General features: G+C 34.9%; 1 protein-coding gene across 2 annotated transcripts in view; it reads right to left on the bottom strand.

Annotated features, from left to right (window-relative positions):
- The window catches only part of PRKAR1B (protein kinase cAMP-dependent type I regulatory subunit beta), a 245,085-nt gene that overhangs the window by 184,127 nt on the left and 45,710 nt on the right, over positions 1 to 15,248 (bottom strand). For both annotated transcript variants that reach the window (XM_003761498.4, XM_012542802.3), the window contains one exon: positions 14,639 to 14,730. In XM_003761498.4, the coding sequence (XP_003761546.1) occupies positions 14,639 to 14,730 (92 nt within the window). The remainder of the gene's footprint in view (positions 1 to 14,638; positions 14,731 to 15,248) is intronic.

Raw genomic sequence — 15,248 nt, 5'->3', positions numbered from 1 at the left:
TACTCCTCTAGATAATCTCTGAGGTCCCTTCAAGCTCTAACACTAGCTTTTATGATCCTTAATTCATTCAGAGTGGATTCATATTGTTCCTCACATCCATAGCATTTCACCTTCCATTCCCATGTTTTTGCTCAGCTTGTCCAGGGAATACAGTCTTTTCTCACCTCCACCTCCTAAAATCATTAGTTTCTTTCAAATCTCTGCTCAACCACTTATCCTTCATGTACCCTTTCCTTATCAGACCAACTGCTCCCCTTCCCCTTGCCTTGTATTTATTTTGCATCAATCATGCATATAGCTATATATATATATATATATATATATATATATAGTGTATATACACACACACACACACACACACACACACACATAGTATCTCCTCCAGTAGACTACAAAGTTATTTGAGGGCAGGGGTTGTTTGAAATTTTGTCTTTGTATCCTCAGCTTACAAAATGTTGCATAATATAAACCCTTGCTCGCTTGCTTGAATGAATGAATGAATAAATGACATTTGACAGGCACAAGATGGAACTGTGGTCTTAAGAACTTCCTTCTGGGGCAGCTAGAGGGCGTAATGGACAGACCACTAAGACTGGTCAAAAAGTTTCAGTTTAGCTATTCTTCAGGTCATGTCTGATTTTGTGACCTTTATGGGATTTCATGACAAAGATACTGGAGTGCTTTGCCATTTCCTGCTCCAACTCATTTTACAGATAAGGAAACTGAGGCAACCAGAATTAAGTAACCCACCCAAGGACACAAAACTATAAAATACCTGAGGCCAGATTTTATATATGTATATAAAATATGTATTACATATTTATTTAATAACATATATATACACACACACATATAGAGAATCATTCAGATTCTTGATTACTACTATTATCAGTCAATAGTTGATATCTTTTCAAATACCTTCTTTCAATAAAAATACTATTCCTCACAATAAAATTCCTATTCATGATCTTTTTCCTTCTTTGAAGTCATCTTCCCATTGAGATATATTGAGTTTTAATTCCTGGATGTCTTTGAAACTGTCATATACAGTACAGATTTCTCTAATAGGTACTTTGTCAAATTTAGCTGTTCTTGATTACATTTCCTAAATGCCATTAGTGTTTATTTCCACAATAATGTCTAATGCTCAAGTGAAAGAGTATAAATATGGAAGTTATATTATTATTGCTGATGAGACTAAATTATTGAATACATGCTAACAAATATGTTTCATTTCACATCTTTTTTTTTTGTCCTCTCTTGAATAATTTGGGCACCAAGGTGCAGTAAATAGAGCACTAGGCACAGTCAGGAAGATCTGCATTCAAATATGACAATTTACCTAATCTAGTTTGTGATGATCATTGTACCTTGCCTAAATTATGTCTTTGACATATCCGAGAGTCACACCAATTAATAAATTTAACTAATTAAATCAAATTAATCAATTAATAAGCACCTACTATGTAAGTACCAGGTACTATGCTAAGTGCAAGAGATAAAAGAATAAAAGCAAAACAATTTCTATCACCAAAGAACTTACATTCTAAGTAAGAACACAATATGTATATATACTAAATAAAGACAGTGTGGTTGTTGTTGTTTGTCCTAACTGGCCCTAATCAGTAGTTGAGTATTGCCTTAGCCAAACCGAAACACGTTAAAAACTTTAACCTAAAAATGTCACTGCATCCAGAGCCATCTCCAGTCATCCTAATCTGTATCTTTTCACTGGATCCAGATGGCTCTAAAGGAGTGAGACTGGTAATGTTGCCCAGCCCTCCCTTACTTCAATCCAACTCACTTGCATGCCATAGCATCATCTCTCTGATGTAATGCTCTTCTTTCAGAATAAAGGACAAACAACAACTTTCATGAGTAGATCTATCTCACTGGGGAACCCAATTGAACTAGTTCAATTGGGCAACATAGATCTTCTTTCTTTCTCTCCTCCCTCCCTCCCTTTCTTCCATTCTATATTTCTTTCCACATAAGATATTATACCTTCATCTGTGGGTACTCTGCCCAAGGAAATAAAATTATTCTTTTTTTGGTCAAGACAAGCTTGAGGTTTATCTGCTAGATTTTTCTTATAGACCATGCTGTAAAACCAAATCACTTTGGTTCTCATTGATTGGCAAACAGTGGGGTCAAGCCCCAATTAATCATTGTTTGAGCTCAGATTGACTTAAAGTGAATGTAAATAGCAATTGTTTCTGTTTTAGACAGAAGGCCTTCCCTCCCCCGACTAGAACTGGGTAAGGGAAAGAAAGCAGTCTTCATATAAGAGGTGGTGCTTGAGATGAGCTTTGAAGGAAACCAGGAATCCAAAAAGAAGGAGAGGCAACATAATCCAGGTATGGGGAATGGAAGATGAAATACTGCATTTAAGGAATAGTAGAAAGAGTAGACTGGCTGAATTGAAGAATGAATAAAGGGAAATCATGTGTAATAGAACTGAGGGTAGATTTGGAGCCAAGATGTAGAGGGTTTAAGATATCAAATTGAAGAGTGTGTATTGATCCTTGTTCTATTGCAGTAGTGACAGGTGACATCCACCAAATTGGTTTTAAGAATAGGAAAAGCCTTTGACACTTCCCTGTGAAACTTCCTCCTATTAATCTCTCCCTGCAATACTTGTTTTGATTTGCCTGTATCTCCCTCCTTATTCTCCACTCTTTCGCTAAACTTTTTATCTTGTTTCTGTCCCCCAAATGTCAATCATGCCTTCAGACCATACCACCACTTTGCCTCCTCTTCATCAAAGGCATGCCAGCCAGGAAAACATTCATATTCACCAGCTGAAAGACAGCTAGCTGGCTATTTTAGTGACACAGAGGTTGTCAACAGGACCAAGCCAGGGTTGGAGGGAATAGGTGTCTGATACTGATGCTCACCTCTGATTCCACCCAAAGTTCATTGGAAGAAGGATGCAATGTATCAGATTCCACTAGGGGAGAGCATGGAGTGAGCTTCCTTTTAAGAACTATTTTGCTGTCTTTGAGGAAGTAACTCAAATAGTATGTCAGTGGAAAGGGTGCTAGATTTGAAATCAACAGAAACAAGTTTGACTCCTCTCCTACCTTATTTCCTTTTACTCCTTTCTACTCTTGTCTAGATTATTTCATCAGCCTTCTAATTGGTCTCCCTGTCTCAAGTCTCTGCCCACTCCAGTTTACTTTATGTTCTACTGCCAAATAATCTTCCTTTAGCATAGATCTGACCAATGTGACTCTCCTCTTCAATCAATTTTAGTAGCCACTTATTGTCTTTAGGACAAAATCTTAACATTGTTTAGCTTTTGTATTCCCACAAAACTTGAAGATATCCCATCTTTCCAGCCTTAATGGACATTTTGCCCATTTCCACTGTCCTGTCAAACATGCCTTCTCTCTCCAGACCTTCTCTCCATGACTGGTTGTTCCACAGGTCTAGGATGCATTATCTCCTCACCTTCACTTCACTGAATCACTTCTCTTTTTTAAGGTGAAGCTCAGACATTACCTGCTAGATGAAATTTTCTCTGATTTTCCCAACTGCTAGTATTTCCTTCTCAAACAATTTCGTTGTTAAACTATTCCATGTTTGTTTGTATTTATTCATCAAATATTTATTATGTTTTCTCCTTCCCTCTCATGAGAGTATAAGCTCCTTGATGATAATAATAATATTGGATTAGTTGCTGAGTAGGAGAAGGGATAGAGGGAAGGAAGGGAGAAAATTTTGGAACACAAGTTTTGCAAGGGTAAATAAATGTTGAAAACTATCTTTGTATATATTTTGAAAATAAAATGCTATTTTTTTAAAAAATAAGAATTATTTCATTCTTTGTATTTGTATCAACCAGTGTCTAACAGGGGTCCTCAAACTTTTTAAATAGGGGACCAATTCACTGTCCCTCAGACTGTTGGAGGACCGGACTATAGTAAAAACAAAAACTTTGTTTTGTGGGCCTGTAAATAAAGAAACATTGTAGCCCTGGGTGAGGGGGATAAATGTCCTCAGCTGATGCATCTGTCCCCAAGGCCGTAGTTTGAGGATCCCTGGACTCTAGTACATTGCCTAGTGTAATAGGTACTTAATAAAAACTTTTGATTCACTGATTGATTTATCTCTAACAGTGCCTAAAGATCATAGGTAAATCATGTTATCTACACAAGCTTCAATTTCATCATTTGTAAAATGGGTATAAAAATAATTACTATAGTACCTACTGGAATATTATCAGGAATGAAAAAGATGAGGCACTTTAAAGCTTTATACAGATACCAGCTATTATCATTACTTCAGCAATCTAGGCTTCAGTCCCACCTAAAACAAAAAATAATAAATAACAGCTAGCTATCAATGAATAGAGAGCTGGACTTGGAATTAGAAAGACCAAGAATTAAATCTTGCTTCAGGAAGTTACAGCTGTGTGTGTGACCCAAGCAAGTCACTTAGCCTGTCTCAGCCCCCCTCATTAAAACAGGAATAATAATAGCACTAAAATGCTGAAATGTAAGGATTAAATTGTATTGCTATAGATACATAATGCATGTGTGTGTGTGTAAAATATTTTGTAATCCTTAAAGTGCAAAAGGATTGCAGCAGCAGCAATATGTTTACAAGCATTCAGGTAATAGATATGCAAGCATATTGAATAAAAGTTGTTACAGAAATAACACCACATTGTAGTTATATAGTTCTTTCATTTTCTGTGTGGAATTCTTTAGTAATGACATACAGTAAAATTTTCTGGGATTATTCAAATTTCTATTTATTCATTAAATAAAGTGAAAAAATAAATTAATTAAGTGATTATTATATAGAATAAACTGTGCTAGACACTAAAGACAACTAACTGCCATCCAGATTGCAAACTATAATCCTAATTCTAAAATTATCTTAGAATTTTAAGTCTAGAAAAATGCTTGAATGGATGCATTATGAAGACCAATTTTTCCTCTTTAAAAATAGGTTTTCATACTTCTCAGAGCATTGACATATTACAGAAACTTCAAAATTCATTGGACTAGTTATTTTTTATTTCAGAAAGAACTAAACAGGAGAGATATGGTGTGGTTCAGGGGAAAAAGCTCCATTTCTGCAGTCAGAGGACCTGGTTTATATCTTGGTTTTGACACTAAGTATATAACTTTAGACAATTCATTTAATCTCTTTGGGACTTAGTTTTCTCATCTGTAAAATAAGGGGTTAAACCAGATTGTATCTAAAGTACTAATAGTTCTAACCCTATGAACCTATAAAAGTTAGACATTAAAAAGGCAACTAAGCATGTCACCTTCTGTGAATAGTTGTGCAAAATCTGATTTCAAACAGCAAATAAGTTGGTTCTTAAAATAGGTAAGTTCCAGAACAATTACTTTTACAAAATGGTTAATATACTTCACAACTGGCCTATCAAAGTACAAAGGGAAAGCAAATCTTAGAAGAGTTATGAACCAAAAGCAGCATGAGCAAAGCCAAAAGGAGAATCAGGAGTCTAAAATTTACATCCCTCTTGGATTGTATTTTGAATTCAGCAGCTGCAATGTGTTTTTTCAATCACCTGAGAATATGGGCCAACTCCTGGAAAAACAAGACTATAAAGATAGAGGGGTGAGAGGAAAAGAAGAGACACAGATAACAAAGGACAGCTGCAGAAGACTAGACTTTTGCCTCTTTCAGAACCAAAATCTTCTCTGTTTTAATTAGCATTGCAGATATGTGACTGTCTGCAGAGAGAAAACTTGCTTTAAAATGCCTGGGACAAAATTTTTTTTTTGCTTATCATGTTCATTAATAAAATCCCAGCTGAAGGGCCACAAGGAATATTTGCTTCCATATATAAACATATGCATATGGTTGAATCTTAATTATCCAATCTTTCAAGTTTTCCAATGATCACAAGAAAATGCTCACATGTCCCCAGACAGACGTGCTTGGTATTACTAGCATCTCCTTACCACTATCTGGGGAATAAAGCAGCCATCACTCAAATACAAATAGTATAATTGTCTTCCTTGAGACTGAGCTCATCATAAATCAGCAGAATCTCAGCCATTTCGCCACAATCACTGGGGCACAAAGCAGGGACCATTTTCTTTTCTTTTCTTTTCTTTTTTTTTTTTTTTTGCTAAGGCAATTGGGGTTAAGTGACTTGCCTAGGGTCACACAGCTAGGAAGTGTTAAGTGCCTGAGCCCAGATTTGAACTCAGGTCCTCCTGACTTCAGGGCTGGTGCTCTATCCACTGTGTCACCTAGATGCCCCAGTAGGAGCCATTTTCAAAAACCATTCCAAACATTTGGTTCTATCTCTAAATCTCACTACCTAACTTAAGTAGCTGGATGTCAATGGTGGTGAACAAACAAGATTTGGTTTCTCCTAGATTTTGTGTCATTCTCACTACCTGGCATCCGAGTTATTATGTCCTCATCTAGAAAATGAATTTATTAAATTAATTGAAACCTAATGGTCCTTCCAGCTCTATACAGCATGCTCTCAAAAATCATTTTTGCATAAAATAACTAGCCCAATGCAATAAAGAATAGCAGGAAGGAAACTGGAGAAATTATCCTACTTTAAAGAGCAAGAGCAGGGTTCATTTCATAAATATCTGTTCCTGAGCAACAGGACCATTAGGATGGCAAAAGCTGAGTCTTCTAATAAAGGACTATTTATAGAGATGCATTAGCACTTTGGGTTGCTTTTCAAGCCTTATCTGTATCCATTTTTAAAAGGTGCCAACTGAAGAATGCCATTCTAACACCCAGGCACTGCCCAGAACATTCAACACAGTGTCACAAGTACAAAACTACAATGATGCCAACATTTGTTGAGTTGAATTGAATCTCTTGTACACATAAAAAAGTCTCCATCAAAAACACCCAAGAAATACAATCCTGGAGCCCATTCTTACACAATTATATTCTCTATGTCTCCTTTTCATATCCACATAAAAACAAACCACTGCTATCTTCTTTTAGTTTCCTAAGATCACAAGGAAATTCACTAACTCATAAAATTTTAAATTTAGATGGGATTTCTTACTGTCCATCTAGTCAGCCTTATACCCAAGAGGAAATTTTCACTCTGACACACTGAACAAACTGCCATTCAATTTTCTCTTGAAATGTCCAATAAGGCAGCTAGATGGTGCAGTGGATTGAGTGCTAGGTTTAGAATCAGAAAAATAAGAATTCAAATCTGATCTCTAATACTTACTAGTTGTGACATCAGTCACAACCTCTATTTGCCTCAGTTTGCTCAACTATAAAATGGAAATCAAAACAAAGCACCCACCTTGCAAGATGGTTGTGAGAATCAAATGATATTTGTAAAACTAGCACATAGTAGGTACTATAAAAATGTTTATTTTAGCTCCTTTCCAATGAAGGGCATCTCATTCCACTTTTGTACTACTTTAATTGTTTAGAATTCTCAAGAGTGGCTTCACCAATAAATCTGACAAAGTTATCAAGGTGACCCTTGATAACACATGTAGAATTAGAAAGTAACTTTTAGGGATTATTTGGTCCAATTTGCTTAATATATAGATGAAGAAACTTAAGCCTAGACAAGTGAAACATTTTGCCCAGAGACCCACAGATAATAAGCAGGGCTAATATTTGGTAGTCTGGCCTTAAATCAAATGTTCACTTTTCTCTGCCATGCTTATAATCTCCTTAATCCAGAAAGAAAAAAAAATTCTAGGTTTATTCCAGGTTTACTCAGGTGTCATTTGTTTCACACACAAAGGATTATATTGCTAGAATGTAGAAGAGTGCAAACTGGTATAGTCAAGTTGGTCCCTTTGAGCTATTTTCTAACTCAGTGCTTAGAATTGTAAACAGTCTAATTTTCTTTCCGGCACCTAATCCAGAGAAATTCTTTCATTTTCTCCCAGGTCTCCTTTGTCCTCTCCTATGATTCAGTGTTCTGAGATCACATAACTAGGTAATCAGAAGATGGCTACAGAAGTAGGGACTTTTGCTTGCAACAGAAGAACTATTAAAAGCATAGCACTGCCTCCAGAAAATAAAAAATAAAAATGGATAAGCAAGAAGTTAAGAGATAGGATTATATTTTAAATCTGTTCTTTCCCAACCAATTAAGGAAAATCCCTAGCCACCTTCCAGAAATCCTATGTCCACTAATTAATAATTAATCATAGAATGTTCTAGTGCTAAATATACAATCGGTCCAAATCAAAGGATTCAGTGTTCATCTGTGGACTAACATCAAAATTAATTTAGAAACTTTCATCAAATGGTGCTTAAATCAACATCTCACAAAAGTAGAATCAATGCATTGTTCTTGGTGCTTGGAAATGTACCAATGGATGACATAGAGACAGGGAAATAATGTTTTGGTATTATTGTTTGAGAAAAGAAGCCCAAGCCTGTCATTAATATCACTTTGATACTAATTCATGTTTAACAGCCATTTTCAAAAGGTAGCTCACACAGCATGTGTATAGCAACAAATAGTCAATTTAAAAAACTTAAAGGCCCTTCTATTAGAACTATTTTATATTATATTCTTTTAATTAAAGAAACTTAAGCATAGTTATTGCTCTTTTCTGAAGTACTATCCCTACCCAGCTCTTCTTTTTCTCAGTTCTGAGTATGCTTACCCTTAAAAATACCCTTAAAATATGCTTTTAAAATACCTTTAAGTACCCCTTAATAAAGAGGCCCCATTATTATTGAAGAAAGTGAAATCATTTAGTTGTCAATGGCAGTTGACTTATTTTAAACCAATATTTAAAAGAGGCCATTAGGTCAAAGAGTGTGCTTCTTCTACAAATGAGTTCCTTTCAATTTATTCATTTTTTTTAAAAAATAGGAGTGAAGAGAATTTAAAGGATATATTCCAGCATAGCAAATGGTGAATGCGCCAGACACTCAGCAAACTTGGAAAGGGTTCCTCTAAACTAGCCAAACCACAGATGAACAGACACAAAGCTGTTAAACCCAGCTTCTAGTAAACCAGGGGGAAAAAAAGCAAAATATTTGTGTAATGCATTGGGGAGCCCACATGTGAAAGGTTAAAAGAAGATGCCTTCCCTGTCTCCTCCTGTTCAAGTAGTTTCTCCCACATCATCAAGTTGCTTCTTTAGAGGCCCTGGGCCAGGAATGTGGGCCCTTTAGTGTTGAAATAAATGCAGAAAATGAGTTTTCCTGCTAGCAAAACAAAAGAACCTGATTCACACACACAGCCTCTCTGTGAAAAGTTTTTTTTCTTTCCAAATCAGCCATGAAAATAGGAATTTTTAACATGACCATCTGCTTCCTCTCCTTGTCATCAACCTGGCTCTCTAAGACAAATCAAGGCCAACAATCAAAGCATGGGCAAGAGATAAGTTAGGGGTTTTGCTATGGAAGATTCCCCTCTTCCCTTCCCCCTCCCTCCCACCCTCATTCTCTCAAAGTCAGGATTCACAGTATGTGATATCAAGACAACATTTATGAGTGTCCAGCACAGAACAAATCTGATTACAGATGTGGGAGATATCTACCCATGTCTCTTTGAAAATAATCATCCTAGGAATTCTGAAAAAGATGGCATTTTCTGATCCATAAGTAGTATTTATAAGAAAAATAAACTTTCTTTCCAAGGTGGAATGACAAAATCATAAATTTTTAGAGTTAAAAGGGATCTATTCATTTTACAGAAGAGGAAATTGAGACCCAAGAAAGGCAAAATTAACTTTCCCAATGTCACACATTAATTTAAATGCCCAGTGGGACCATCATGGAGGTTTCCAAATTCCTAGCACTGGCTTACTTACTGTCCCTGAAATACTGGAAACATAAAATAAATGTCAAATTAAACAGACATTACACAAAAATCTTTCAGTTGTTCTAATTAGCCTAGTGAAAGGGACAGAATTCTTTTAAACAGAGAGCACTCAAGTCACAGATATCAACTAATGATATTTCTTCTGTGACGTCCAAACTCAGCTGAAGTTTCATTAAGTAGTTGATTATGTTTTCAGCAGCCTAATTTATAATTCACTTCAAGAAACAAGTACCAGTATCAGAGAGGAATAAATAGGACTTTGTGGTTTAAAGATGACAATCAAATTGGAAGTACAATCTTCTCACTGCTTTTCTTATTCAGAACTCCCATAATATGATTTTTTAAAAATTTTGCGTAAATTAAGGTGATATGGGCCATATAAAGGAAATGTTCTGAAGACAGAAACAAAATATGGCAATAGATGGACGTGTGAGTTATGTTCAATCAGAACTCTTCAGAATTCTTTTTGCTTAATTCCTCTTAAGGAAGGTCTTTCTGTATTCAAAAAAAATACATTTAGATACTACACACACACACACACACACACACATACACACACAATCAAAAGCGAATGTTGGAAAAATTATTTTAAAAAGTGTTGCATGTTGCACATATTTTCAGACTTTTCCAATTTATTGATCAGTTCTGCTGATTTTTTTCCTCCTTTTTTGTCTTAAAAATATTTGTTATATAGGGATATCTTTCCAAGAGGAAGAGGAACACAGAGGAAAATTAAAAAACAAAATGCATCAGAGAAAACATTTTTTTTAAATATAATTAGGCAAATAGGATCATAGCCTGAGACGTAGAAAGGACCTTAGAATCTATTGAGTCCAACCTCCTCATTTTATAGAGGAGGAGACAGCTCAGAAAGAGATTGCTGAGAAATCCTACTCATTCTTCAAGGTCCAAATGAAATCCTGTCTCCTATAATGAAGCTTTTCTTCAACACCTTAATATATAAGTATCTCTCCCTCCCTTTGAACTTCTATAGCATAATTATCTTTACCCTCTCATTTGGCACTAACATTACTTTATTTTTCTATTAAAGCTTTTATTAATTATTTCCATAGCTCCATTATTATTATTATTATTATTTTGCTGAGGCAATTGGGGTTAAGTGACTTGCCCAGGATCACACAGCTAGAAAGTGTTAAGGGTCTGAGGCCAGATTTGAACTCAGGTCCTCCTGACTTCAGGGTTGGTACTCTATCCACTGCACCCCGTAGCTGCCCCATCCATAATTAAATTTTAAGTTGCCTGAGGACAAGTCATATTTCTTTGTACGGGGAGTAGGGTACACAGGATCTTTCCCATTATAACCATCAGCAAGTACGGTTAATAGTGACATGCTACACATTAAAATAAATATCAGCCAAAATAATTAAGACTCAAAATTAAGTACTAAATATTAAAATATTAAAAAATATTAAAGCACTAGATAGCTTGACAATAATAGGGACATGTCTGCTTGATGCTAAAATAAGTGATCAATTTCATATCTGTAAAATAGCTGCTCAATTTGGGTAAGGGACACAATGGACACGTTGCAGGAATCAAGATAATTTGACTGGTTGGTTATTCGATGGAAGCAGCCAAATCAGTCAGCCCTGTAACATTTGTCAACAAAGCCTTTGCTATTGTTTGGCTGTAATTATACTTGTAATACTTTTAAGTGAATGGAAATGGAAATTCAGCTTTTCCCTCTCCAAAGAATCTTTGGGAAAATACACATTTTCTACCTTTTTGTAATAAGCTGCAGATGTCTCCTCTTTTGATAGTCTCTTCTTTAATAAAAAAAATCCAAAAATATAGAAAGTTTGGCTTTTTGTCAAAGTATGTATTGTCTGTTAAAGAGCAATGCTTTGTGATGCCAACATGTGTGTTACAACTTTTTACTTGGTTCGGTATTTGAAGAACATTTTGTTTTATAAGGGTAGGGGGCAGAGAGGAATCTGTATCCTATATTTAAAGACTATATATGATAAAAGATAAGTGCATCAAATGGCAAAATAATGAAATATATGTGTGTAGTGGAATATTATACATTGTAAAAAGTAATAACTAATAGAAAATGTATATAACATAGGAAAATTTATAAGAAATGATGCAAAATTAAGTCTTCAGGACAGAATAATATATACAATGATCACAAGAACATGAACAAAAATGTTGAAAATTACCTTTACATGAATTGAACAATATAAAATATAAATGTTTTAAATTAATTTTTTTTAAAAAGAAACAATATAAACAAAAACAACACTAAAAGGCAATTCAACTCTTCATTAATTACACTGACCAATTTTAGTCCCAGAGATGAAAAAATTGAACGTGCCTTTCTTCTCTTAATAGACACAAGTGAGTATAGGACATCATTTATGCTCTTAGCAAAGTCAGTGTCAGATATTTGCTTTTTGTTATTCTTTTAAAAAAAAAAATTTCAAATATGTTTAGAAGAACTGCATATGTTTAACCTATATTGGATTATTACTGTCTAGAGGAGGAGAGTAGAGAGTTAGGAAGGGAGGGAGAAAAATTAGGAATACAAGATTTTGCAAGAGTGGATACTGAAAACTATCATTGCATGTATTTTGAAAAATAAAATAAAAATAAAAAGTCTAGATGGAGGTGTGAATTGTGTTCAATCAGAACTCTTCAGAATTCTTTTTGCTTAATTCCTCTTAAGGAAGATCCTTCTGTATTAAAAAAAATACAGTTAGATACTACACACACACACACACACACACACACACACACATATACACACACACACACACAATCAAAAGTGAATATTTTGGTCTCAAAACTTTTGGTCTCAGAACCTCCTTTACAATCTTAAAATTATCCAGGACTGTCCAAACATTTTTTGTTTACATGGATTGTATCTATCAATGTTTGCTGTATTGGAAATTAAAACATCTCAGTTTTGTTATTAAAAATAGTTTTGCCTTGAAAGACCCCCTTGGGGATCTCTCAGGATCCCAAGACCAAATTTTGAAAAACATAAGTCCAGGAAGCTCCAAGGGCAGATGCTTCCCCAGACAGTTAGTTGCACATCAGTAATTATTCTACATTGTATTATTTTTGAAAGCTATCAAGTACACAGAAATTCACTGACTTTACCAGTAAGCCAGGCTGTTTATGTCAGTTGGTTTTGCTGAACAGTTTTTCTTTGTTATCAGGAAGGGTTTGATGTGTGTGCTGGTGGGATAGGGATGAGAATGGATAGGAATGTACAGAGAAGAAGGAGTATATACTGTGAAAGATATGTTGTCAATTCAAAAGGCATCAATAAACCTATCACCGGTGGTTTCATATCACAAGTCACTACTAGCACACTTACCTTCAAACTAACCCAGTATATGAAAATATGGATTTTAAAAAGCAGATAAAAGGAAACATGCCTCATTTTTCACAGCACAGAGGACCGAGACCATTAAGAAGAAATGTTACAAATTGATGTCAGGCACGGTCCTTGTATAGCATGATTCTGCATAACTTTCTTACCATGGAGGGTTCATTCTGAAGATAAGAGAGCCTGTGAATTTTTTTTCTGCTTTTGAGACGAGGCTTTCCAATCTTTTTCAGGCTGGAATATCTATGGATCCCAATACTGATTAAGCACAAGAGCTTTTTTTTTTTATTGTTGTGTTTCATTCTTCTTTTGTTAAACATTAACCAACCACATTAAAGATAGTGGGCCTTACTGAAAATATTATCCTGCAGGCCCCACATTTGATATCTCTGTGTTAGAATAAGGACCTGAGTTCAAATTCAGTCTCTGATTTTATCATCTCTATGGACATGGACAGAAATTTAACCTTCTTAGATCTCAATTTCTTCATTTATAAAGAGGATTGTCAAAGAATCTATTGCTACATTGCAGGTAGATGGCATGGTGGATAGAGCATTGCACTCAGAGTTCAGATTTGACCTCAGACACGTGCTAGCTAGACAAATTACTTGACTTTTTGTCTCATTTTCCTCATCTGTAAAATGGGAATAATACTGTCTACTTCTCAGAATTGCTATGAGGATCATATGCAGTAATAATTGTAAAGCACTTAGAGTAAGTACTATATAAATCATAACTATTCTTTCCCCAACTTGGGCTAGTTTGACTCAAATCATCACAGTGATGTCCAAACCCCATTGTTTAACAAATAAAGAAATTGAGGAGCAAAGAAGCAGGACTGAAATGATTGAGGATTGGTTTTTTTGTTATATAAAGTGAGAACATAATGTTGTACCTTATAAAAAAGTTCATCATAATTTAAAGGAAAATTCCACTGGTACATTTAAAAATATGATTTGTTTCTTTGCAAATCTTTTGAATCTAGCATTCTCAGGGAACAATGATACTCTGGGTCCTTAAGATAAAAACTGGCATCATGGGTGGACGAATATAGAGGGGGAAAAGGAGTGAATACTTTATAGACATAAGAAATTAATGTCATTCTTTGAGTACCCATGTTTTCTAAATTGGAAAATTAGAAAATCTTCCCCAAGCCTTTTCATTCCAGTGCATTCCTTCTGTTAATTATTTCCTATTAATCTTGTATAAACCTTACTATTCATATATTTGTTTGCATGTTATTAATCCCATCAGATTGAAAGCTTCTTCAGGGCAGGGATTGTCTTTTGCCTCTTCTTGTATCCCAGTGTTTAGTACAGTGTCTTGAACTGAGTGGGCACTTGAATAAATAACGACTCATTGACTGAAGTCCTAATGTTACCAGGTTGGTTGCTTTTTGCTTTTGTTTTGTTTTGTTTTAAGGAAATATGTTTGAGAAAAACTACTTATAGCCTTAGCCCAATCACTGGGAGGATCAATGAACTAAATCATACCTCCTCTCATTGTCATCAAGGTGAGCGAAGAGCACATTCTTAGAGATGGCCTTTGCCAAGGCAGTCATAGTTTTGTAGTCTTTTGGAATCACCTGGAAAAAGAAAAGCAAAGATTATCATTCTTCCTGAAAAGAAAGTATGGTTCACTATGGGTCAATACCAAGTAGGAAGAAGAGTAATGGTTCATGAAGTGATTCCTAAAGTTTTAGAGCAAGGAACATTGAGCAATAATTTTTTCTCCCTTTAAAAAAAAATCATTAAATCTTCATTTCTCTCTAATAAATGATTTACCTGATTGTGTCATTCTTGCAACATTTCTTCTATAAGTAGATAATCACGAGGTAATAATTGTTTTTGTATTACATGGCAATTTTCATTTGAGGTTTCACCATAAACTGATACATTATTCTTATGAACCAAATGCAGAATAAGCAATCTATACCAATACTATTAAGAAAAAAATTTTTTAAAGGAATTTTTATACACAGGCATGGTTAGAAAACCATTCCTATAATAAATAAATTTTTAATCACAAATGAATGGGCAATGGGTAATGAGTAAAGAAGGGAAGAGACAGAAAGAATTTAAAACAAAATTTTTTCTAGGAAAA

The sequence above is a fragment of the Sarcophilus harrisii genome, chromosome 1 (genome assembly GCF_902635505.1).
Source record: "Sarcophilus harrisii chromosome 1, mSarHar1.11, whole genome shotgun sequence".
Classification (NCBI taxonomy): Eukaryota; Metazoa; Chordata; class Mammalia; order Dasyuromorphia; family Dasyuridae; genus Sarcophilus; species Sarcophilus harrisii.
The sequence above is the reverse complement of the archived record's forward strand: the minus strand, read 5'-3'. Positions and strand labels throughout refer to the sequence as shown.